The sequence below is a fragment of the Pipistrellus hanaki genome (genome assembly GCF_964339955.1).
Source record: "Pipistrellus hanaki genome assembly, chromosome: 7".
In the NCBI taxonomy this organism is placed as follows: domain Eukaryota; kingdom Metazoa; phylum Chordata; class Mammalia; order Chiroptera; family Vespertilionidae; genus Pipistrellus; species Pipistrellus hanaki.
In genome coordinates, this window is record NC_140509.1 from 11,475,203 (window position 1) to 11,500,801 (window position 25,599).

Below are 25,599 nucleotides of genomic sequence, written 5' to 3' on the forward strand. Positions count from 1 at the left end.
ACCCCAGTTTCACGAAAGAGGAAACTGAGGCACAGTGAGGGTAGGGCATGTGCACGGAGTCCCACAGCTAGAGATATCAGCATTCAAACCCAGCGTCTGCGTCCTGCCAGCCTCCTGCAAAAGGAGAAGAATAGCCCTAATCAGTTTGGCTCAGTGGATAGAGCGTCGGCCTGCGGACTCAAGGGTCCCAGGTTTGATTCTGGTCAAGGGCATGTGCCTTGGTTGCGGGCACATCCCCAGTGGGGAGTGTGCAGGAGGCAACTGATCAATGTTTCTCTCTCATTGATGTTTCTAACTCTCTGTCCCTCTCTCTTCCTAGCTGTAAAAAATTAATATATATATATATATAATTTTAAAAATTTATTTTTTTTTAAAGGAGACTAACGTGCGATGCGGGCCCCGCAAGAAGAACCCCCATCTGGAGGGGCTGGCGAGCAAGTGAATAGAAAACCCGCAGGCACCGTAGGCCCTGGGAGCGAGGTGGGCAAGGGCAGAGCCGCCTGCCTTCCGCGCCTCCCTGCCAGCCCGGCGAACACCGGCGGGTTGAGGGCAGCAGGCTGCAATGGGAGACCTGGACGAGGCTGCAAAGAGGGCCATTGGCGGGCTGCAGACTCGCAGCACAACCTTACATCTCCCCAAAGTTCCCGCTCCAGAAGCATCACCTGGAGAGGAGAATAACACGTGGTCTCGGCCCCTCCCGCAGACAGCGAGGCACTGACCCTGGGCGGGACCCAGCCAGGTGTTGCTAACAGTCACGTTTGGGGCGCTCCAGGGGGGATGCTCTTTATGAGAAACGATTTCAGGAGGAAAGAGGTGTGCAAGCGAGGGCGCATTTCCCGGGCCAATTCCGAGGGTCCCAGCAACCCGTCGCTCAGTGTGGGTCACGTGCCCAGGGTCATCAGAAGCCCCTATCCCCCGCCTCGGCTGAGCTTTGGAAAACCCAGAGGTGCGAGCGCCGCCCCGCCCCGCCCCTCCCCGCCGGGCGACTACAAATCCCATCCTGCCCTGCGCTCGCGCACGTTACGCCAGAGCAAGATGGCCGACACGACGGCCTCTGCGGGGGCTAGCAGCTCCGGAACGGTAAGGGCGGGAGGCGCGGGGTTGAAGCTGAGAGAGTCGGGGCATTCTGCAGCTTTCCCCTAGCCGGGGCCACACGCTCATCCCCGGACATCCAGCCCCGCCATGAGCTCCGTATGGAGGAGAGCCTTTCAGGCCGTACGTGCCCCCCCTCTCCTGGACTTGGCGGCGGCCTCCCGAGTTGGTGGACCTGTGTGCTGATTGGCTGGTTTCGGGGTTGGGAACCCGGAACACCTCCTAATTGGTCCGAAGAGGCCGTTTCCGCCTTCTTATTGGCTAGCCAAAGTTGGGAGGGATTCCTGTTTCAAAATATTATCTTTCCTACTTTCCGGTGCTGTTATCCTTTGCCCTCCTCTTCTCAGCATCATGTGTTATTATTTTAATTTCCCTTGTTAGTGAAGATGGGAGGAACAAGAGAGATTTTTTTTTTCTGAGAATTAGAAATAAATACGGTCTCATACGTGTTTCTTCAAGCTGTATATCCTGATAATCTGCGAAAATAGAAAGTAAGAAACAGCCATTTGTGTTATTAGAATTTTACGTTTTAGGGAAGCAGAAAGGCTGTCTCCGTATTTAGAGCCCCTTGGCTGCTCAATTATTACTTATTTGGCTATTACATTTTGCTAAGTACTGGTAGGTATTTAGCAAATGAATGTTTGCTCGCCATGACGATGTGTGAACTATGTGATTGCATCCTTGTTTAGTGGATGAAAATCTTCTCTTTCTGGGCGCCTGATTCACAGAGATCAGGAAGTAAACAGTCCACTAACCCAGCTGACAATTACCATCTGGCCCGGAGGCGAACCCTGCAAGTGGTTGTGAGCTCCTTGCTGACTGAGGCAGGGTTTGAGAGTGCTGAGAAAGCATCCGTGGAAACACTGACAGAGATGCTTCAGAGCTGTAAGTATCAGGAACAATAGGCCTTCTTCAAGTCAACCAGACATCAGTGCTGTGTCCTGCATTGTGATCGTGTTAGAGAGGATTTAAGAAAAAGAACATAGTCAAGTGACTTATAGGCTTTAGAATCAGATAGACCTGGGTGTAAGTCATCACTCTACCACTTAATAGTTGGGGCAAGTTGCTAGACCTTCTGACTCTTAATTTCCTCAATTGTGAAATGGAATAATAATCTGCACCTCATGGAATTGTGAGTATAGATGAGGCATATATGTAAGTCATTCCATGCTGGGAGCATTGTAAGCTCTTGATGACTTGCAGGTGCATAATAGCTGTTTATGTTCTATACTCAAAGAACCTATAATTTTATTGGAGAGTTAAGATTAATTTCTACAAAATAGATGCCACCACATAATATAATAAAACTAGAGGCCTGGTGCATGAAATTTGTCCATGGGGGGAGGAGGGACCCTCAGCCCAGCCTGCACCCTCACAATCCTGGACTGATGGCCCCTAATCACTCACCTGCCTGCCTGATCACCCCTAACTGCCCCCCTGCTGGCCTGGTTGCCCACGAAGCCTGTTTGTTCAGTTGTTTGGTCATCCCTCACTACCCACCCTGGTCATAGGCAGCCATCTTGTGAGGGTGTGGGGGTCAATTTGCATATTACAACTTTATTATATAGGATGCTGTATTGTATATGAAGATACAAAGGGTAAGGGTGAATATGTTTTATAGAATGGGGGAGAAAACACACTTTTAAGAGGAAATGCCTTGAGTCCTCGCTGGTTTGGCTCAGTGAATAGAGAGTCAGCCTGCTGATTGAAAGGTCCTGAGTTCAATTCTGATCAGGGACACATGCCAGGATTGTGGGCTTGATCCTCCCCAGTGGGGGGTGTGCAGGAGGCAGCAGATCAATGACTTTTCTCTCATCATTGATGTTTCTATCTCTCCCCCTCCCTTCCTCTCTGAAATCAATAAAAATATATTTAAAAAAAAAAAAAGGAAAGGAAAGGAAATACCTTGAGATTTAGGACCTCAGAATGGTCTCATACTGGCTTTTCTGCATATACAATGTATTTCCCTATTTGGGCCTTTTAGGGGCTAGGATAGGATGAGGGATGGAGATACAACTATAAATACATATGTGTATATATTTTGCCACATTAGAAAGTAAAACAGAACATTTAAAACATGAGCGTGAACAAGCACATGATCCATTATCCACCAGAGCCATGATTCATCCCTGGTCAGATTTCCTCCGGAAAACTGCCTCAGAGAATGAGTAGAAAAATTAAAAAATGTCTTAATTTGATTATGAGCCCTAGCTGGTTTTGCTCAGTGGATAGAGCATTGCCCTGCAGACTAAAGGGTCCCAGGTTTGATTCCAGTGAAGGGCACATGCCCAGGTTGTGGGCTCAATCCCCAGTAGGGGGCATGCAGGAGGCAGCCAATCAAAGATTCCCTCTCATTATTAATGTTTCTATCTCTCCCTCTCCGTTCCTCTCTGACACTTTTGACCTATGGACTGTGGAAAGGTTTATAGGGTCGCCTAGGGATTCCAGACCATGCTTTGAGAACTTTTGTCCAAAAGGAATGGACTAATAGTCCCCATTAGATCCCCCCTCCCCCCCCCCCACACCCCCTTCCCTCCCTCCCAAGTAAACAGATGCCGCCCACCGTGTTCCTGTGTAGAGGCTAGGATTAGTGGCTTACTCAGGGTAGCATGGCAAGTTGGTGATAGGTTTTCAGTAAGATACCTTTCCCTACTTGCTTTTATCTTCTGAACCTTTTTGGATCCCTTACATCAGGGGTCCTCAAACTTTTTAAAGTGGGGGCCAGATCACGGTCCCTCAGAGAGCTGGAGGGCCGGACTATATGAACTACTAATTCCTACTGTAACACCTCGGCTGCGCTCACTGCCCAAAAAACCTGGCGGGCCGGATCAGACTCCTCTGCGGGCCGCATGTGGCCCGCGGGCCGTAGTTTGAAGACCCTGCCTTACATCTGATGAGTTCTGTGGACCCATTCCCGGAAAAGGGCTGTGTGTGTGTGTATAATTTTAGGTTTCATGGAACCTCCCATTCCTTTTGAAACCCATTCATGGAGTCTGATTCATACCTTCCCCTTTCTCTGAAGGACTAAAGCATGACTATTAAACAGAGGTTCAGCTTTAGACAGACAATGCAGACAATAGACCTTTTTTTTTTTGGTTGCAAAATATACGTAACAAAATTTATTATTTTAACCATTTTTAAGTGTATAATTCAGTGGCATTAAATATATTCACAATGTTGTACAACCATCAACACTCTTTATTGCCAGAACTTTTTCATTATTCCAAAAAGAAACTTTAAACCCATAGAGGATAACTCCCTAATCACCTCTCCCCCCTGCCCCTGGTAACCTCTAAGCTACTTTTTTGGCTCTATGAATTTTTTTTTTTCCTGTCATATAAGTAGAATCTTAAAACATTTGACTTTTTGTGTCTGGTTCAGCTCACTTAGCATAATGTTTTCAAGGTTCATCCATGTTGTAGCATGGATCAGTACTTTGTTCCTTTCTTTTTAAATTTGTTTATTTAAATAAGTTTTTATTGATTGGAGGGAGGAAGGGAGGGAAGGAGGAAGAGAGAGAGAGAGAGAGAGAGAGAGATAGATATCGGCCACCTCTGTTATGAAACAGGCATGTGCCCTGACTGGGAATCAAACTGGTGACCTTTCGGTCACAAGACAACACTCAACCAACGGAGCCACACCAGCCAGGACTATTTCATTCCTTTCTTATGGCTAAATAACATTGTCTTGTATGGACCGACCACATTTTGTTCATCCATTCATCTTTTGATGACACTTGGGTTGTTCCCACCTTACGGCTATCGTGAATAATGCTGCTATGGACATTAGTGTATAAGTATCTATTTATGTTCCTGCTTACAATTTGCTTGGGAATATACCCAGGAGTCGAGTTGCTGGCTCATGTGTCAATCCTTTGCTTACCTTTTAGGGAACTGAGAATAAGACTTTATGCTTTTGATTCTTTCCCAGACATTTCAGAAATTGGGAGGAGTGCCAAGTCTTACTGTGAGCACACAGCCAGGACCCAGCCCACGCTGTCAGACATTGTGGTCACTCTTGTGGAGATGGGTGAGTGCACAGTTTCCAGCTCTTCAGTGCAGCTGAGTTGGAGTTACGGGAGAGAGAGGAGTGAGCCACATCTACTGAGTGTTTTTTAATTCCCTTATGGTTCTTCCGGTCAGTTTCTTGTTTGAGGGGGTTACCAACAGAGGGTTCCTCTGACCCATTTAAGAGACCTAACTCCCTGGTGGGGATCTGCTGGAGCTTCTCAGTGGCAGCAAAATGCTTGAGTGGGGAGTTGAAGCTATTTCAGCACAAGGTGCCTCTCCCAAGTTCAGTATCTGGTGGTCTGGGCAGTGACTTTTGCTTTCCTGTTTCTTAGGTTTCAACGTGGACACTCTCCCTGCTTATGCAAAGCGGTCTCAGAGGATGGTCATTACTGCCCGTAAGTGACTTTGAACTGAGGTCCTCAGCACGTGCTCAGTTAATGCTTGTGCAATGAATTAATTAAACAGGGCAGGGATCTGTTTGTTCAGCTGCTACTTTATTGCAGGCTCCCTTCCATCATTTGGGGCTACCTGTAACATCCTCTTTGTTTGGGCTAGTAGGACCGGGATGTGGCGTTCAGTCACCAGAAAGGAAAACCATCTTTGAGATGTTGCCGTGATTCTTGTGCTTTGGCCCTAGAAGGGCAGTTGATGCTGCTTGAGAAATGCTAGTGCTCTAGTTCTTCCTTAGATCAAGAGTCAGTAAACTAAGGTCTGTAAGCCTAATGTGGCCCACCACCTGTTTTTGTAAATAAAGTTTTATTGGAACACAGCCATGTATACTTATCTTTGACTGCCTTGTGCTATAATGGCTGAGTCGAGCAGTTGTGACCGACTGTATGGCTTGCAAAACCTAAAATATTTACTCTGTCTCTTTGTTTCTGTCGAAGGCACAGTTTGACGACCTGTGCCTTGGATAGAAACTGGTTGCCATAAACTGAGCTGGGAGTAACTAGTGTGGGCTGGTAGGACCTGGGGAGACTTCACTTGATTTTTTCTCACCACTTTTTTCTGGGTGACATCTTGTGAAGACCTTCTTCCCTCTCAAGTAGCAGTGAAGGTGTCATTTTCAACCCCATGCCTACTTACCCTGGCGTGCTGTATGACTGCTATCTGGGTTCTTTGAAAAGAGAGTTAGCAGCTCATCTAACTCCTTGGTCACTCAGCAGCCTCCGTGTGCTCTTTTGTGATGTGAACAGTGTCCCAGCAAAGCACTCACCTCCCTAAGAGGCCTGCAGGCAGATTGCTGTGGATGGGAATGTCAGCCAGGGTCATTCAGGGCTAGGCCTGTCGCGGTGACCTGAGGTCCTTAAGTCCTCAAAGGCCTTTGTAAAATAGAAATGCAAAGTATCCATTGTTCCGAAAACTGAGACCCAGCATTTACTTTGAGAAAAGGAGGGTTTGGGTAGAGACCCAAGTCCTGGGGTGGAAGAGAAACCAGTTGTGACTCTGTTTTAGCTCCAGTGACCAATCAGCCGGTGACTCCCAAGGCTCTCACTGCAGGGCAGAACCGACCCCACCCGCCGCACATCCCCAGCCATTTTCCCGAGTTCCCCGACCCGCACACCTACATCAAAACTCCGGTGAGTGTGAGGGTATGACGGGGGCTATGACTGAGGCGAAATACTCAATTTCTACTGATTGTTGGATCAAAAGCTTATTGATAAAAGGTGGGCTCAGAACTCAGAATGTCTTTTCTTATAAACAATTTGGCAAAGGAGAGTTATGTTCTCCCGTTGGCTAACAAAAATGTAGTTAACGAGAAATTGAAGCCTGTCCTGCCAAAACGCTAGAGAAGAGACTGGAAGGGCACTCAGAAAATATTCATAGTGATTCTCAGTGGGTCATGGCTAACTCTTGTTGCTTTGTGTGTACTTAGTTTTAGTTCTAAGTTTTCCAAACTTTTTATAGAAAAGTGTTATTTTTGAAACCAGGGGGAAAAGATTATTTAAAGCATACTTGGTGATAACATGGAATTAAACTTAGCGTACTCTGAGTTCTGGGTCTGATGAGCGCAGATCGAGTTGTCCTCCATAGCTTAGCTGTGTTCTCCTTCACCTCCTTTGGGAAGGGTGCAGCGTGCAGAGCAGTCCCAGAGGCTCTCCCACACACTTCCTTTGTCCCTGCCTCCGCAGCATGTGCTGGTGCAAATATGGCATCATGCGGGCGGGTGGGGCACCTCCTCCAGGCATTTCTCCACACTCAGGATCCTGGGGGAAGGAATAGGTAGTCAGTCACCATGGCAACACAGCCGCTGGCCATGACCTGTAATCTCTGTATTAGTGTCCTAGAGCTGCTGCAACAAAATGCCATATACTAGGCGGCTTAGAACAACAGGCACGTATTGCCTTACAGTTCTGGAGGGCACGTGGCCGAGCTCAGGATGTTGCCAGGGCCATGCTCTCTCTGAGACCTGTAGGAGAATCCTTTTTTGCCTCTCCTAGCTTCCAGTGGTTTGTGGGCACTCCTGGCTGGGGGAAGCAGGACTGCAGTCCTCTGTTACGTCTGTGTCTCTGTCTTCACATGGCCTTTTTCTTGCAAGGGCATTAGTTGTATTGGAACAGAGTCCCACTCTGCTCTTGTGTGACCTCTTTTTAACTCATCACCTCTGCAATGACCCTATTTCCAAATGAGATCATACGCTGAGACACTGAGGGTTAGAACTTCAACATTTTTTAACTTCTTTATTGATTAAGGTATCACATATTTGTCCTCACCCCCCCCTTTCCCATACATATTTTTTTTAGGGAACACGATTCAGAAGACATTGGGCCCAATCTCAGAGTGGTATGGCCATATACTTGGGACACAATTCAACCCATCACAGTCTCTAACTCTTTCAGAGTGTATTTCTGTCAGTAAAAATACTAAGTACACTAGAGGCCTGTGCACGAAATTCATGCATGAGAGGTGCCTGTTGTTCCTCAGCCCGGCCTGCACCCTCCAATCTGGGGCCCCTTGGGGGATGTCCGACTGCCGGTTTAGGGGCATTAACATCAGCCATTAGGAAAATCACACAGAATGTTCTTGACATGCAAACATTGTGGTTTTATGAGTTGTTTTAATAATAATGGCTATTCCTTTAAATAAAGTACAGCTGGTACTATGTGAATTCAGAATGTTAATATCACAAAATCATAGAAGGTTGTAGTGGAAATAACCTTGAATTGTCTAGTCCAAACTTTTATAAATAGTGGAATTCCCTTTTCAAAGATTTTGAATGCTTTTTGTCCTAAGAAGCTTAACCAACTTTGAAGAAACCCATTTTCTGGGAAAGGACTGGGGGACTTCAAGTGAAGCTGAGGGGACTGGGCGCTGCCATCTTGTGGCTATGGACACCACCATCTTTGTGATAGCATGATGGTCAATTTGCATATTCCCTCTATTAGATAGGATACTCCAATAAATATTCATGCTGACTTACATGAATATTATAATGTACTAGAGGCCCAGAGCAAGAAATTTGTGCATGGTGGGGGGTGTCCCCCTCAGCCCAGGATGCGCCCTCTCACAATCCAGGACCCCGCAGGTAGGGTCCTTAGGCCTATTGGGACTCTTCTTCCCCCGGCTGCTGGCAGCTGGCCCCACCCTCGCCACTGCCACTGTTTGCCATTTATGGCGCTGGCTCCCCACCACCATCACCACCAGTCACCTCCCTCTGTAGGCGACAGGCGTGGGGTGTGATCACTTGGCTGGCCTGGGCCTCCCTCTGTGGGACGATCCAGAGGCGATGGTGAGGCCTCCTGACCAATTGCATGGCACCCGCCTTGGCTGGCTTGGCGCCAGTGCGTGTCATAGTGTGGTCATCTGGACGGTCGTTCTCCTGTTCGGTCGTTCAGTCAATTTGTATATTATGCTTTTATTATTATAGACTACTCCACCAACATAATGGCATTAAAGATAATCTGACCCTTATTAAAGGCTCAGGAAACCTGTTTGCTCCTTTTCAGTGGCAGCCATGTGACGGCCCTGCCTTTTAGGTTTTGAACTCTTGGTGTAATACGTGGTGGAATAATAAGTTAGAGATCAGCTTATTGTAATACTTTAACAGCTCTCATAGTTGAAAAAGGTACATTACAAAGATATGTAGCATTGTTGGCTCCACTTAATAAATCACAAAATGAATTTGCTTCAATCATAAAATGAGCTTGCATCATCTAATTATTTAAAGAATTTTGTTTAAGCCGAAGCCGGTTTGGCTCAGTGGTAGAGCGTCGGTCTGCGGACTGAAAGGTCCCAGGTTCGATTCCGGTCAAGGGCATGTACATTGTTTGCGGGCACATCCCCGGTAGGGGGTGTGCAAGAGGCAGCTGGTCGATGTTTCTCTCTCATCGACGTTTCTAGCTCTCTAGCTCTCTCCCTTCCTCTCTGTAAAAAATCAATAAAATATATTTTAAAGAATTTTGTTTAAAATTTTCTATTCAATTTCCAACTTTTTAAATCTCAAACAGTGCTCTCTCTTAAATATATTTTTATTGATTTAAGAGAGGAAGGGAGAGGGAAAGAGAGATAGAAACATCAATGATGAGAGAGAATCGTTGATCGGTTGCCTCCTACCTGTCCTCACTGGGGATCAAGCCCACAACCTGGGCATGCAACTGAGGATTGAACCATGACCTCTAGAGTCATAGGTTGATGCTCAGTCACTGAGTCACACCAGCCAGGCTCAAATAGTTCTCTTAAAAATGATGGGAAGTTCTTGCATTTTTAATGTTTGTACCAAGTATGTTCAAAATCCAGTCAAATTCTTCATTTTTGGAATGATTTTAAACATGTCAGAGAGTCTTGTTTCTGTGTTTAAGTGTGAATATGGGAACTGTATGCAGGCTGTACACTTGAATTAACATTGACAACAGTGGAAATGTTTTTAAGCACCTCCTTCAAAAATCCCATCTCCATACCAGAAAGAGTAGTTAATTGTTTTTTGGTCATCGTTACAATGTCACCTATACCATCACAATTTAAAATGCTTTGGCCCTCTGTTTTGCTCAGTGAATAGAGCATCAGCCTGAAGATTGAAGGGTCCCAGGTTCAATTCCAGTCAAGGGCACCTGCCTGGGTTGTGGGCTCAATCCCCAGTAGGAGGCCTGCAGGAGGCAGCCAATCTATGATTCTCTCTCATCATTGATGTTTCTCTCTCTCCCTCTCTAAAATCAATAAAAATATATTTAAAAAAATAAAAATAAAAATAACCGAAAGGTGGAAGGCTATGGAAACAGCAAAGCCGGGCTCAGGGAGGACAGGATGACCCGTTGGTATTACTCTGTAGTGTATTTGCTGTTCTCTGCAGACGTACCGCGAGCCTGTGTCTGACTACCAGGTCCTGCGGGAGAAGGCTGCATCCCAAAGACGTGACGTGGAGCGGGCGCTCACCCGCTTTATGGCCAAGACGGGCGAGACCCAGAGTCTGTTCAAAGACGACGTCAGCACGTTTCCACGTAAGAGCTAGCCCTCTGCAGACCCTGTCTCGTCATCTGAGATAATAGCACCTTCCCTTACTGTCAGCATGGTAGGAAGGAGCAAACAAGCTTTGTCCTTGTCTTGGGTGCCTATGTTTCTTCAGATCTCTGGCTCCTTTTCCTAGTTCTTCGGGGCCTGTCCCTAACTGATGCCTCAGAGCAGTAATGGCCTCCGTTGGGATTGGATGCTTGAGATATGTTGAGTTTAGGTTACCTCAGGAGTAACTGAGCCCTGGGCCCCAGAGACCTCATGCAGCAGAAGTGGCAGCCCTGGTTGCCGAAGGGACGGTGGCCTCAGGGGAGCGGGGCAGTCACAGAACACCTGCCGGGCTTTGCGCTTCACCGTGTCCTCACACAGGCACCGTCTCACTTAATTTCCCACCTCGGCACTACCATTTCGCCATGTGACCACGCCGCTCCACCTCCATAGGCCTCAGGCGTTCCAAAGGTGAACGAGGGAGACCATTCGTTCCGCAAGTGCTCGCCGTGTGCCTGGCCCTGCAGTCATAGCAGCTAAGTGATCAGGTGCCAGGTGAGGTGCCAGGCATTTCCCCTAATCAGCAGTCGCCAACCTTTCGGACCTCTCGGACCACCAGTGGTCTGCGGACCATTAAATCACCTCATTCAATCCTCTCAGGAGCCCACGAGGTAGGAGCTGTTATTCCCATCATTACAGGAAGCCCAGGCTTATAAGGAGGAGAAAAGAAGTAACTTGCCCAAGGTCACGTAGCTAGTGACTTTCAAGCTAGGCTCACCTGATAATCACATTCTACCAGACACAGAGACCTTCTGTTGTTTATTTATCTCATCGCGATTTCTTCTCATCCTCAGTGCTGTTTGGAAGTGCTTGAAGCCCTCCAGCTCAGTCCATGCAGGGAGCTCTCAGATCCATATTTGAACTTGACTCCTTCAGACTGATGGGCTCAGAATCTCTGCTCTAAAAATGAGGCTTAGAGGGGTAAACCAGGTGTCAGACCACGCAGCTGATGCTTCACTAGGATGTAGCCACTAGGATGCAGCCCCTGTCTGATTTTAGCCCTCCAGCACTTGGGGAAAGTGGGCTCTGAAGTTACGCTGCTCAAGTTCAGATCCCACCCTGTCACTTAACCTCTCAGCGTCTCGGGTTCCTTCTTTATAAGATGGGGTTGGCGATAATATTTAGCCATTACAGTGGATTAAGAAAATCCGTGTGAAGCCTGTAGGACATGGTGAGTGCTTGGAGTGTGACAGCCATTATTGTCATTGGGTGCTGCTCGCTGTGAGGCCCTGAGCCAGCTGCAAGGACACCATGACTGGAGCTGTGCTCTCTTCCCATCCCACAGTGATTGCTGCCAGACCTTTCACCATCCCCTACCTGACAGCTCTTCTTCCGTCTGAACTGGAGATGCAGCAAATGGAAGAGACGGATTCCTCTGAGCAGGATGAGCAGACAGACACAGAGAATCTCCCTCTTCATATCAGCACGGTGGGTCCTGCCTCTGCCTGCTTCAGGGTAGCCCCCAAACTAGCCCACACTGCCCGCAGCCTGTCACGCTGAGACCTGGACATGACCGACCCAGGTCTCTGCCTTCATGTTAGGGACTTGCAAGATGGGCTCATGACGATCCGAGTGTGATGGGATCTCTAGCTTGAGAGGCAAGTCCTGTCTGGGGCTTCATTCATTCATTCATTCATTCATTCAGTAAATATTGAATGAGTGCCTGCCAGAGCCAGGCACAGCTCCAGGTGCTGGGGAATTAGTAGGAGACAAAACCGACAAAATGTCCTACCCTCATGGAACTAAGGTATGAAGAAATAAATTAAGAGATAGGAAGTAACTATGGGCACAGGGGGAATGTGGTTTTAATCCTAAAAGTCTTAGAAGGTGGCATGTGAGTAAAGACCTGAAGGGAACAAAGCTTACACACCTGGGAGTATCTCACAGGGCCACAGCAGATGCAAAGGCCCTGAGGTGGGAGCTGTTATGTTGAAGAACAGACGGCCATCAGGGTGGCCAGAGTGGCACAAACAGGGAGGAGAGCAGGAAGGGATGTGGAGAGAGAGCATATGGGGTGGGGTGCCTGGCCCAGGACAGCTCCCGCCCCCATTGCCCCTCCCTGCTGTTCTGGCTGTACAACCACATGCTGTCCTGTAAAAAGTAAGTGAGAAGACTTTGAGAGAAGGATTCTAGCAACAAAGTTCTATGCAGTGACTGGACTATAAAAGCACATCGTTATGTAGTTTATTAAAAGTGCTACTGGGGATGGGAAGGGAAGGTCTAGGACGAAGGGTGGAGGCTTCAAGCTCAGAGTGCTCAGGGTAGACATCTCTGAGAACTGACATTTGAGCAGAGACTTGGAGGAGGCGAGGGAGGGAGGGAGCCAGGGCTATCTGTGGAAGAATGTTCTGGAAGGGAGCAGCCTGTGCAGAGGCCCGGAGGAGCAGCACGGAGGTGAGTGAGGGTGTGGCTGAGGAAGGAGAGAGGGAGAGGCACACCAGGACCTTGTAAGCAGCCTTAAGACTGGGTTTCAGCCGGGTGAAATGGGAGTGGTGGGAGGCATGGTGCAGGGGAGGGACGGGTCTGAGTTATTTTTTTCCAGGATCGTTGACTGCGGTGAGGAGAAGGGACTGTAGCCGGGGTCGGCAGAGCGTGGGCTGTGGAGGGAGATCAGTTAGGAAGCATTTGAGAGAGGAGTCTAGGCCAGAGCCAGTGGTGGGTCCTCGCAGGATGGTCTCAGAGGGCTGTTTACGCCCAGGGGAAGGTCCGGGGCTCAGTGTTAGGCACACGAAGTTGGAGGTGCCTACCTCATACCCCAGTGGAGATGTTGAGTGGCCGTGGCCGTGGCCGTGTGAACCTGAGGTCGGCAGGCAGGTATGGGCAGGACACTGAAGCTGGGCTGGGGCAGTCCCCAGGGTGGGCTAGGTAGCACGCAATGAACTCCAGGCTCCAGGCGCTCTTAAAAGACCCTTCTGCTCCCAGTTTTTACAAAATCTTGGTTGGATTGCTACTTTACTCTTTTACCTGCTCCTGTCCCTGCCCACCTCAAGGCTGCCTGTCCCTGAGGGAGGCGAGGGAGTGGCATTGCCAGAAGCTCTGCTTGGGAGAAGAGAGGCCGTGTTCGCGGTTGGGACCACATCCTGGCCTGTGAGACAGTGAGCCGGCAGAGGCAGCCTCAGTGCCTCCAGCAGGTCGAGGCTGGCTTTTCGGCACCCTTGTCACCTCCATCCTTATTTCAGGAAACACGTAAGGCACAGCTGAAGTGAACTTCCAGTAACTCTAAGCTGAGGTGTTGACCATGGAGAAATGATAAGAGGTGGGAAGGGGGTGGTTGCTAAATTAAGCCGTGAAGAACTTTGGAAAGCTTAGGAGCCAAACGTCCCAGGCGGTCTGGCGGTGGTCGGACCTGTGTCTGGCGCGAGCGAGGCTGATCTTGGGCTCTCGCTTTCAGAAGAGCCTCCGGAAGCTCCACTGTGGCTCTAAGTCACCTCACAGTCCCGCCAGCTCAGGTGTTGGAAAGGAAAGCACAGGGTTCCTGCATGGCAACGCACAGGGCCTCTGGGAGGACACAGTAGATGGACTGTGTGAGCATGTGCAGCGGAACCCAGAAGCAACCCATCTCTTCCGGTTCATGGAGCTGACTGTTGCCTGCCTGCTGGGCCAGCGGTCTCTGCCTCTGCGGGAGAGCCTGCCCTTCATTTCCGGTCTCTGCCTCTGCGGGAGAGCCTGCCCTTCATTTCGTGGTTCATTTCGCGTCCTCTGCTCTGGTTGAGGTCAGAGCCTCCACAGAACAGGAATCTCAGTGACAGAACCTTGGCCTGTCACCAGGGGGCGCAGTCCCACCAACACCTCTGGTCACTCAGTCTCTTAGGAATGAACCTCTAGGTCAAGTTCTTCCTCTGATTTTGTCCTCCTTCCTCTGCAGGGCTCATTTTACAGAACTTAGAAGAGAGTATAAATAAGGAAAGGAGAATCAATCACCCATATTCTCAGAACCAGTTTTTTAAATTTCAACATACTACTTTTTTTCTGTTTACACATGATTGTGATTTAAAAAATTTTTTATTTGGGGTCATATTGAATATATATAAATTTATGAACTTTCCAGCAAAATCACTGTCTTCAAAAACCAAACCTGAAAGGCCTGACCCCCAGGGGGGGTATGGCAGATGGGAGTACGGATGGTGTTCCTGCCTTGGTGCCAGACGCTCCGCTTTGCCTTGGTGGGAACGCTCGAGGTTCTGCCGTAATGTGATCACTGGTACTGTGTTGCAAGTACCAGATAATTTGAGAATTTGGGGGGCGGAGGGCATCTCTGATGCTTTACATCAGCTTTGGCTCAGGAGAGGCCTCTGCATATGATTGTTCTCACCCCGTCTCAGTCCTGCAAAGGGTGGAAGCTTGCTTCCCTTTTTCTTCATCTCCCCACAAGTGGGGCTTCCTTCTTGAGCACCTGCATTTTAGCCCCAGACCCCCTGCCCCTCCCAGATCGCTATTCTTTCTAACTTGTGTCCTGTCTTGTCAGGAGCTCAGGGCTTTGTGTCCTGCGCTCCACTGTGGGAGCTGTTGGGCTCGCCTTCCTCTGAATGCCAGTGCGGCCTGGGCCTCCTTCCATCTGAGGCCCCTTAGAGAGAAGCGGTCCCTGAGCTTCCAACCTCCCCCGGAAGGGGGCGCTGCAATTTCTTTCCTTACGCTGCTGGTGTTTTGCTTTATTTCGGCTTTTGCTCAAAGGATGACTCTGGAGCCGAGAAGGAGAACACCTCTGTCCTGCAGCAGAACTCCTCCTTGTCCGGGAGCCGGAGCGGGGAGGAGAGCCTCATCGATAACCCCTACCTGCGCCCCGTGAAGAAGCCCAAGATCCGCAGGAAGAAGTGAGTTGGGAGCTGGGTGCAGAGAGGCCCTCTGGCCAACCGAGGTCTCCTCTGCTTCGGGGCAGAAAAGAGGCCACCGGTGGGTCTGCACCACCAGTGGGTCTGCATGTCGGGGTAAGCTACTCGAGCGAGAGGAAGTATCATCCCTTTTCTTCTCCTTCCTCGCCTGCCACATGTACCTCTTGTTGCACAGAGGTTGAGCTTCCTGCAGCCCGGGACTAACCCGCACAGCCCTGGAGCTGTTGCCTCCTGGAAGGAGAGCAGGTGGGGTCCCCACCAGGCAGGCTCCATGGATTCCTCTTCTTTCTAGGTCCCTCTCGTGAGCTGAGGAGGAAGCCTGCCTTGTACAGAGATGCGGACACCACGCTCCTGGGGAGTGAAAGCCACTCGAGGGAAGCAGAAAGAGTGGCCTCCCATGCTCCAGCCGAAGCTGCTGGGTGTGACTGGGCATGCTTTTAATAGCAGATTCTGTGTTAATATTCCCCATTTTCACTGGATGTTTGGGTTGAGGAAGATATGATGTGGTGATAATAACGAGGCTTTCTTAATTAACCAGGCTGGACTAGGGCATAGGAGCAGCTGGTGACGTCATTCATTATCACAGGACCTCATTCATTATCACAGGACCTCATTCATTATCACAGGACCTCACTCCTTTGAACTGAGAGACCAGGGAAGGCAGCAGAAAGAAGGGGCTGTGCCTTCTCTGCTTACTCCAGAAGGACTGTTCGCCTAGTTTCTGTTTCAGGCTATCCCGGTCCCTTTTATTGACTCACAGACAATGTGTAGCACCAGTTTATCACTTGCTTTGCCTCGGTGGGAACCCTCCAATGAGGTGGGAGCCTCATTCTTATTTCTCTTCTCACCTGGGCGCCGAGTGCCCTGCTGAGATGACCGAAGGTGACTTTGTCTTCCCACATGGCACTCCTTGACCTGGGCCGGCAGGAGTCAGGAGGGGTGAGCAGGTATGTCACGTGGAGGAGGGTGGTGCATCACAGCACACCAGCTCTCTCATCGCATTTGGTGAACTCTTCCTTCAAGGCAGCGCTCTCTCGGGGGGATTGGTGTTTATTGTCCCTCTGTGGAATGTGTGCTTTGGGACCACTGAGTCCTGCCCCGTCCAGGAAAAGAGCTTTCTCTGACAAGAGCCTCTGCAGGATCTATTCTGCTGTGACTTGCTGGAGGAATCCGACCTTAAAGAGCAGGAAAGGGATTGGGGGGAAGGGGGAGATCTTGAGGGCTGGATGGCCTGTTTGCTGAGAGCTGGGAGCCCGGGGCGTCTGCTGGAAGCCGGCACAGAAGGACGCCATACGTGGAAGCCAGTGGGCCAGGCCATGGAGTTCTTCCAGAAGAAGGTCTGAATCTGTTCAACCGCTTTGCATCCTGGGGAGAGATTTCATCCTGCCTGAACCTACAGATCAAAACACAAGTGTTTAAGGAAGATGCTGGACAAGCTGATACCCTTTGGCTGGTCTCTGAAAGAAGAGATTTGAAAACCCAAGTCTAAGGAAGAAAAATGCAGTGAGCCTGGAAGTTTACACAGTAGCAATGAGGAGTCCTTAGAATTGTACTGAATTTTTCTTATACTTGGCTTCCACAGTCACATCTCTCTCTCTCTCTCTCTCTCTCTCTCTCTCTCTCTCTCTCTCTCTCTCTCTTTTTCTTTTTTAAATTATTTTTTTATTAAAAAAAATTTTTAGTTGATTTTCTTTTTTTAGAGGAAGGAAGAGGTAGATATCGAAACATTGATGAGAGACATTAATTGGCTGCCTCCTGTATGCCCCCTACCGGGGAACTGAGCCTGCAACCCAAGCATGTACCCTGACCTGGAATCGAACCAGTGACCTCTTGGTGCATGGGTCAACTCTCAACCAACTGAGCCACACTGGGCAGGCCCACGGTCATCTCTTAACCTGCCATGAGTCCAATTCAAAAACTTGGTGACTTGACAGCAGGCTCCACACCCATCTGGCCTCACCGTTCTCTAGGGCTCCCTGACCCGTCCCCCCAGAGAGAGAGAGCTGCTTGTGAGTAACTGAAGGGGGATCCCAGTGAGACGTGGACTCCAGCTCTGGGCCAAATAAGAGTTTTTCAGGTTTGTGGTGAACTGAAGCTCTGCCAGTGAAAGCAGTTTGTGATCCGGCTGTTGGCGATTCTTGGCCTGTTGATTTTGACTCAGGTTCTGAGTGTGCATCGTGGCTGAGGCAGGAGGAACCTCCCAGCTTGCTGTCTTCACGGCTCTTGGGAGTGGTCGTCCCAGTCAGTATTCGTGCAGTTCCTCTCGTACCATCCAAAACCAGCGCCAAAGGGAGAAGGCCGGGTTTGGAAAGGAGTCGCCATTTCTGCTGCGGGCTGTCAGAACAGAGGCTGTGCTGCTGTGATTCTGTTCTGGATGCGACACTGGGAGATGGCTGGACAAACTGAGACACTGTGTGTGCATATTCTCGATGTATACTTATAAACTTCTATTTTTTCATAATTTGTGGGGAATTCTTGGAGGGAATTAGTAGTAGACACACCTAGATGAAGAGTATAATTTGTGAGGTCTTAATAAAAGGTCAATGAGGAAACCTTCATAATGAAACAATTTTATAAGCTTTGAACTTCATTTGTATTCAAAAGTCACAGCACTGAGTAAGGCTATAAACAGATAGGTGAGGCTCAGCCCTTCTGTTGACTAGGTTCCGCTGGGAACTGTCTAAAACTTTATTTTGGAAAATTTCAAACCCAAAATTAGAGATGAAAGTTTATATATTTTCTCTGTTTAAGTCTTCATTCAGCTTTAACACCATTTTTTTTCTATTCGGTTTTATCTATCTCTCCCACTTTTTTTCTTTATTTTTTTTCTGCCTAGAGTATTTTTAAAAACTCATCCAAGACCTATATCATTTAAAGTGCAAATATGTCCATATGCATCTCTGATAGGCTTTTTAAAATATTTGAAATAATTATAAGAATCACAGGATGCTGGGGGGGAAATTTTCACGGTGGTCATATGCACCCTTCACCCAATTCCCCCAGCAGTAGAATCTTATATAAATGCAATATCAAAACCAGGAAATGGACATTGGTACAACCCACAGAGTTTATTCAAATTTTACCATTTCCTCTCTGTGTGTGGTTCTATGCAGTTTGTCGTGTGTAGATTCAGGCATCCACCCCCACAGTGAAGGTACACATGTCCATCACCACAAGGCTTCCTCAGGCTCTCTCTTTAGGATCACATCCATCTCCTTCCCCGCCCTCATTCCTGAAAAACCACTGCTCTTTCTCCACCTCTATAATTTTATTTTCTAAATGTTATATAAATGGAATAATAAAGTTTGTAATCTTTTGAGGTTGGCTTTTTTATTTGTTTTTTATTTATTTTTTATTAATTTAGGGAAGGAAGGAGAGAAGGAGAAACATCAATGATGAGAGAGAATCATTGACCGTCTGCCTCCCACATGCAGCCCCCACTGGGGATCGGACATGTGCCCTCATCGGGAATTGATCTGTGACCTCCTGGTTCATAGGCTGATGCTCAGCCACAGAGCCATGCCTACGCTGGCGAGGTTGGCTTTTCTCACTCCACAGGAGTGGGAGCCTTCCAGGCTGCTGTGTATGTCAGAAGCTTCTTTTCATTGCTGAGTAGTATTCCATGGTATGGATGTCCCACGATCCGTTTAACTTGTCACACATCGAGTCATCTGGGCTGTTACAGTTTCGAGCTATTATGAATAAAGTGGCTATGAACATTTGTGTACAGGCTTTGTGTGAACAAGTTTTCATTTCTCTGAGATAAATGCCCAAGGTTGCAGTTACTGGGGCCTATGGTAACTGCATGTTTAATTTATTTTTTTTTAAATAAATCGTTATTGTTCAGATTATTACAATTGTTCCTCTTTTTTCCTCCCATAGCTCCCCTCCACCTAGTTCCCACCCCACCCCATACCCTTACCCCCCGCCCCAACTGTCCTCATCCATAGGTGTATGATTTTTGTCCAGTCTCTTTCTGCACCTTCCACACCCCTTTCCCCCTAAGGATTGTCAGTCCACTCCCTTACTATGCCCCTGATTCTATTATATTCACCAGTTTATTCTGTTCATCAGTTTTTTTATTCACTTGATTTTTAGATTCACTTGATAGATAAGTATTTGTTGTTTGTAATTTTTATCTTTACCTTTTTCTTTTTCCTCTTCTTAAAGAATACCTTTCAGCATTTCATATAATACTGGTTTGGCGGTGATGAACTCCTTTAGCTTTTTCTTATCTGTGAAGCTCTTTATCTGACCTTCAATTCTGAATGATAGCTTTGCTAGGTAGAGTAATCTTGGTTGTAGGTTCTTGCTATTCATCACTTTGAATATTTCTCGCCACTCCCATCTGGCCTGCATAGTTTCTGTTGAGAAATCAGCTGACAGTCGTATGGGTGCTCCCTTGTAGGTAACTGTTTTTCTCTTGCTGCTTTTAATATTTTCTCTCTGTCTTTTGCTCTTGGCATATTAAATATGATGTGCCTTGGTGTGGTCCTCTTTGGATTCCTTTTGTTTGAGATTCTCTGCACTCCCTGGGCTTGTAAGTCATGATTTCTTCAAATAGGTTTTCAATGTCTTGCTCTCTCTCTTCTTCTGGCACCCCCATAATTCATATGTTGGTACGCTTGAAGTTGTCCCAGAGGCTCCTTACACTATCTTCATATTTTTGGATTCTTTTTTCTTTTTTCTTTTCCAGTGGGTATTTTTTGCATCTTTGTATTTCAAATATTTGACTTTATTCTTGGGATCCTCTAGTCTGCCATTGGATCTCTGTATATTATTCTTTATTTCAGTCAGTGTATGCTTAATTTCTGATTTGTCCTTTTTCATATCCTCAGGAGTCTCAGTAAATTTATCAGCAGTTTCTAGAAACTTCTTGAAAAACCTTATAACTGGTTTTGAACTCTATATCCTCAATTTCTTTAATTTGTGACCTGTTTCTTTGTCTCCGCATCTTGGCTGCTTTCTTGTGTTGCTAGAGTATTTTTGTGTGCTAAGTGTCCTATAGGGCCCAGTGGCTCAGCCTCCCCAGTTACCTGAGATGGACACTCTTGGTACACCCCTTTGTGGGCTGTGTGCACAGTCTTATTGTAGTTAAGCCTTGATGTTGGTATCACTGGGATGAATTGACCTCCAGGCCATTTGGCTGGGAGGATCAGCTGTATCTGTGATGGGAGAACTGTGCTGGAGAAACCTTATGAGGCAAGACTTGCTTCAGTGGGGCATTGGTGCTTACTGAATCAGCCCCCTGAGTGTGCATAGAGTGAGGATCTTGTCAAAGGAAAAGCCAGTGCTCTCTCTCACCTTGGGACCTGGCAGAGTTGGGCTGGAACAACTTTTGATCTGATCTGAGGCATTTCTACTGGATTAAGTGGTGGGTTTCTATATGAGTTAGGCTGTTCTGACAAAAAGACCTCAAAATATAGTGACTTAAGACAGGAACGTATGCTTTCTATGGAAGTCTGAGCAGGTGGTCCAGGCTGACTTGGTGGCCTGATGGTGGCCTCTGCTTCTGCTTCCTCCATCACCTTGGTAATGTTTATGTCCATCTTCTGGGTCCACATCCCAACGGGCTAGAGGGAGAAGGAGGTATACACAGAGGAGACCTGAAGACCCCATGGCCCCACCAGGCTGCAAGGCAAGGAAATGTGGGATTTACGGCGGTTGTGTATCCAGGTAAAAACTGAGAGCCTTGTCACCACGGAAACAAGGAAAGAATGGATTTGGAGGACAACTAGCAATCCTTGTCACAAAGAAGGATTAGGACATCTGCCCACCCAGGAATGCCAGGTGGGCCAGGAGCAAACCCTTCTGTAACACGGAACCCAGCTAAGCTGGCTCTCCGAGGGCCCAGACACCCGGCACTCAGCGCACCTCGAGGATGGGGCCTCTGGAATCCAACCGACTCCAGCCGCCGGCCTGGGCTGCTGGCTGCCACCTCCTCCTATGAAGTTGTTCCTTGGGCTTCCTTGACATTGCCCTCCTTTCTTTGTTATTCTGCCTCTTGGCCTCCCTTTTCTTTGCTGGCTTGTCTCCCCAATCTGCCCAGCCGTGTTTGGTCCCAGACATCCTCTGCTATCCAAGGTGATGGCTCCTCGGCTCCTCCACTTTCAGCTGTTCTCCTCCCCACCCCACTCCCCTCGGAAGTCCTCAGTATCCATCTGTCTGTCACTTGCTGTCCCCTGAGCCAGCTGGTTATATTGTCAGTGCACCATGGTCAGAGTGGATTTGATTCATGCTTCCCCCAAACCACTTCCGCTCCCAGCTTTCCCACGGCAGCTGGAAGCTGGAAACAGGCCAGCTGCAGTGGCCCTGGGTACTGCTCTTGGAGGCTTCTTTCCTCATCTGCACCACGTTCTGCCACCTCTCCCTGCTGGTCTGATGATGCGGCCTGTGTTCCCCACCAGGCCCAGCCTGCCCGCCGGCTTTGTCATCTCCCTTTCTGCAGCTGGCCTTGCCTGCAGTTCTACCTATTGCTCTTCGTTCCAAGTCCAGACCTCCCAACCTGGCTCTCGAGATCCTCTGCCAATTCATTGTTTCTTCTGGATAACTCACATTTCTTTCATTTGTTCAACAAACACGGATCTAGTGCCTCCTGTGCATGCCAGGTGCTGCGCTAGGCACTAAGGATACCACAGAGAACTAGACGGGACATGGCCCCTGCCCCCAGGGGTCTCATTCCAGTGGGAAGACGTACAAAGAAAACAAACGCAGAGCCTCTCAGATGGCAGGAAAGTGCTAAGGAGAGAGATGGGCCTTTTGCCTTGAGGGGTGCTCTCCTCACTGCTGCACCTGTGCCTTCCTCTGTGCCTTTCCCCTAACTGTGGCCTCCTCCCAGCCTCCATGTCCTTCTCAGATTACAGCGATCCTCCCCTTCCTCATTCATGCATTCAGCAAACATGCACTGAGCTGCTTTGTGCAGGTGCTGAGCCAGATGTTGTAATAAAGTCACCAACTTCTCTGACTTTATGGTCCAGTGGGAGACAGTTTCAAATAACAGATATGTGATGGCAGGTGCTGCGTTGGGGTCCTGAAAGAAAATGGAGCAGTGAGGGGCGAGTGCCTGGAGAGAGGTGGAGAGGGGCCCGTCAGGAGCAGGGGCACATCGTGCAGAGCCTCCTGGGCCTGAGCAAGGCGACTGGGTGTCATTCAGAGTGAAGCAGGCAGCAGCCAAGTGGCAGGAGTTACTTAGCTTGCCAAAAGGTCATTCTGGCCCTGGCCAGGTGGCTCTGTTGGAGTATCATTAGGTACAGCAAAAAGTTGTGGGTTCGATTCCCAGTCGGGGCAAGTATGGGAAGCAACTGGCTGATGTTTCTCTCTCTTTAAAAATCAATAAAAGCATTTCTCGGGTGAGGGGAAAAGAAAATCATTTTGGCTGTTGGGTAGTGTCCTGGCTGGAGGGGGCATGGAAGACTATTTCTCTTCAGGTAGTTTCACATAATTTGGCATTGAGCAAGCATGATTAAACTGGGGGGACAGCCCGCCACCCCAGAACTAGGGAGAAGGTAGTCCTGGCCCCAAGCGAGCCAAGTAGTGACTGCTCCCTGCAGACTGAGCTCGGAACCAAGCAAGCAAACAGTACGTGATAAACCCTTCCGTGGGGCGTGGCCTTGTAGTCAGGGAGACAGATAAACACGGGAGCCTGTCCCACAGCTGTCAACAGAGGATTGGACTGGAGGACTGGCGGGCAGAAGCCTGTGCTGAGATCCAAACAGGGTGGGGTTAGCAAAAGACGTTCTGGAAGAAGTGAGTAAGGGATGGGGAGTGCCGAGATGGCCGGGAAGGCAGGAGGCAGGTGACCAGCCTGAGAGGACTCGGGTGCGCGCCTTCCCTAGGCCCCGCCTTCCCCAGGCCCCGCCTTCCCCAGGCCCCGCCTTCCCCAGGCCCCTCCTGCCCCGCAGAGCTCCGAGGCTCCTGGGCCTGCCGTGATGCCTTCCCTTGGAGGCTAGTTTGCTGCCCACTGTAACCAGCCTTCTCCCTAAAGCTGGCCGAGGTCCCCTCAGACCTTACCTGGCTGGGCAGTGAGGTTTCAGAGCATGGATTTCCCCGGGACGGGGGTCATCTGAGCTGGGGGGTCTTCCCAACAAGGCCCCTGGGGGCCAGGGTTGGAGGGGCCCTGCTCCAGCTGCTTTACCCAGGTGAGTTCCGGTGATCTGAGCAGCTTTTAACCAGAAGAGCCAGACCCTGAGGCACTGAGAAGCTCTCTGTTTTGTGGGTACAAGAGGAATGACCCAAGACCATCAGGGTTTGCCATCATGAAAGAGCAAATTCCTGTCCTAGCCAGTTTGGTTCAGTGGCTAGCGTGTCAGCCTGCGGACCGAAGGGTCCCGGGTTCGATTCCGGTCAAGGGTATGTACCTTGGTTGCAGGTTCCCTGGCCCTGGTCAGGGTTCGTGTGGGAGGCAACCAATCAATGTGTCTCTCTCACATTGATGTTTCTCTCTGTCTCTCCCTCTCCCTTCCACTCTCTCTCTAAAAATCAATGGAAAAATATCCTCGGGTGAGGATGAACTAAAAATAAATAAGAAAGAGCCAGATTCTACTTCTGTTTCTTTTGGACTTGGCTATGCACTCACCTATGAATTTTCTTCGACCACTGATAATGAGTTTATCCTTCTGTTTTACTCAGGCTCACACTGAAACCCGTTCTTAATTCTCTGAACGTCAAGTGCCCGGGTGCCAGTGGGGGCAGCTGCCCTGAGGACACTCTCACCCCTGGAAACAAGTTCAAGGTCTTTCCCTCCCAGAGCGGTGGCTTACCCATCGCCTCCATCTTATGGCGGGCTTTCCTTTTCCTTCTTTACTGAAGAGTTATTTTATTCTGAATGGATATGTCCACGGTATAACGTTTAAAAGAGAAGAGGGTGTGTGAGAGCATCTCCCTCCTCCTGTTTCCCAGGCTCCCAGTTCTCGCCCCAGAGGCTCCCGGTGTGCTGGCATCAGTATAGTATGTTTTTTGTATTCATCTTGAAATAGCCCACACATCAACTGCAAATATTTGTATATACGTTTTCCCCTTTTTACACAACGGTAGGCACTGTATAAACTGTATTTCCCCCACTTCCCAGTGTAACTTTGGGCCATGGTTCCATGTCAATAATAAAACTTCTCTGTTCTGTTTCTCGGCTGCACAGTGTCCCATTGTCTGGTCTCCCGTCGCTCGCGTCCCCAGTCCCCAGCCGGTGGAAGGAGCGCGGTGCGTGTGCTACTGAGTGTGGACAGACGCCGCCCCGTTCTCCTCCCCAGACCATCGGCGTGCGCTGTGGCCTCAGAGCCTGTTTCCACCCCAGTGTCACCTTAACCTTTGTAAGAAGCGAGTGTGTGTATCGGCTGGAATCGGGGGCTTAATCACGATTGGTGTGATGATGCCCCACAGAAGGGCACCCGGTGCTGTGCCATCGCAGAGCCAGGGGCACAGCTCCTTCCCAGCGGGGACTTCCGGAGGAGCCCGGCGCCGGTGACATTCGAGCTGGCCATGGAGGCTGAGCAAGACAGGCCGAGGGAGGGAGGCACATTCCAGACAGAAGACCACAGCAGGGGGAGCGCAGGTTGACGATGGGCCCGAGGAGTGTGCGTTTGATCCTGTCAGGGTCAAGGTTCAGTTGAGAAACCACGTGGTCTGCTTTGCTCGATGTCCAAGATGTACTGGGAACACAATCATTCCCTGAGCGTTGCTGCATGCCAGGCCCTGTGCTGAGCGCTTCACATAGTGTTAATCCTCACGGGGACCTGGTGAGCTGGTGCATTTATCCCACTCACACGAGTGCCACCTCATTTGTTAACAGCACCGGCACTTCTACTGCTTCACAGAGAGGAAACAGAACGTAGAGGTTAGGGATCTGTGTGAGGTCCCCAATCTACTAAATGGAGAACAGCTGGGCTCCCAGCCCCGCCCTCTCCCGTGCAGTGCGGGGCCCCTGCCGCCAGAGGGCGCAGGTATGCTCAATCTTGGATGGGGAGACCCATGGGGACCAAGGCCCCTTCCAACCTGCAGGCTGCGATACACCTGGGATACCAGCTTCCGAGGTGTCTTCTGGAGATCTCTGCACACCCACAGAGACAGACAACACGCGCTGCAGGCCTGTTATGCATTTGCTTTCCCCATTTAGTGTCTCCAGAAGCTCATCCATGTTGGTCCATGTGGAGCTTCCTCCTCTGTGTTTATGGCCGCCAGTG

At 49.2% G+C, this 25,599-nt stretch overlaps 1 protein-coding gene across 2 annotated transcripts; it reads left to right on the top strand.

Annotated features, from left to right (window-relative positions):
• Window positions 1-970: 970 nt before the first annotated feature.
• Window positions 971-24,543, top strand: TAF8 (TATA-box binding protein associated factor 8). Of its 2 annotated transcripts, XM_084890276.1 has the most exons (9): window positions 989-1,080; window positions 1,821-1,977; window positions 5,023-5,121; window positions 5,435-5,497; window positions 6,558-6,682; window positions 10,390-10,537; window positions 11,881-12,023; window positions 15,267-15,406; window positions 15,717-18,740. In XM_084890276.1, exons 1-9 carry the CDS (start codon window positions 1,036-1,038, stop codon window positions 15,727-15,729), a joined length of 933 nt encoding a protein of 310 aa, XP_084746402.1. In that variant the 5' UTR covers window positions 989-1,035; the 3' UTR covers window positions 15,730-18,740. The 2 variants fall into 2 exon arrangements, with proteins under 2 accessions (XP_084746403.1, XP_084746402.1); XM_084890277.1 differs by lacking the exons at window positions 15,267-15,406; window positions 15,717-18,740 and adding an exon at window positions 24,053-24,543 and having other exon boundaries at window positions 971-1,080.
• Window positions 24,544-25,599: the final 1,056 nt, after the last annotated feature.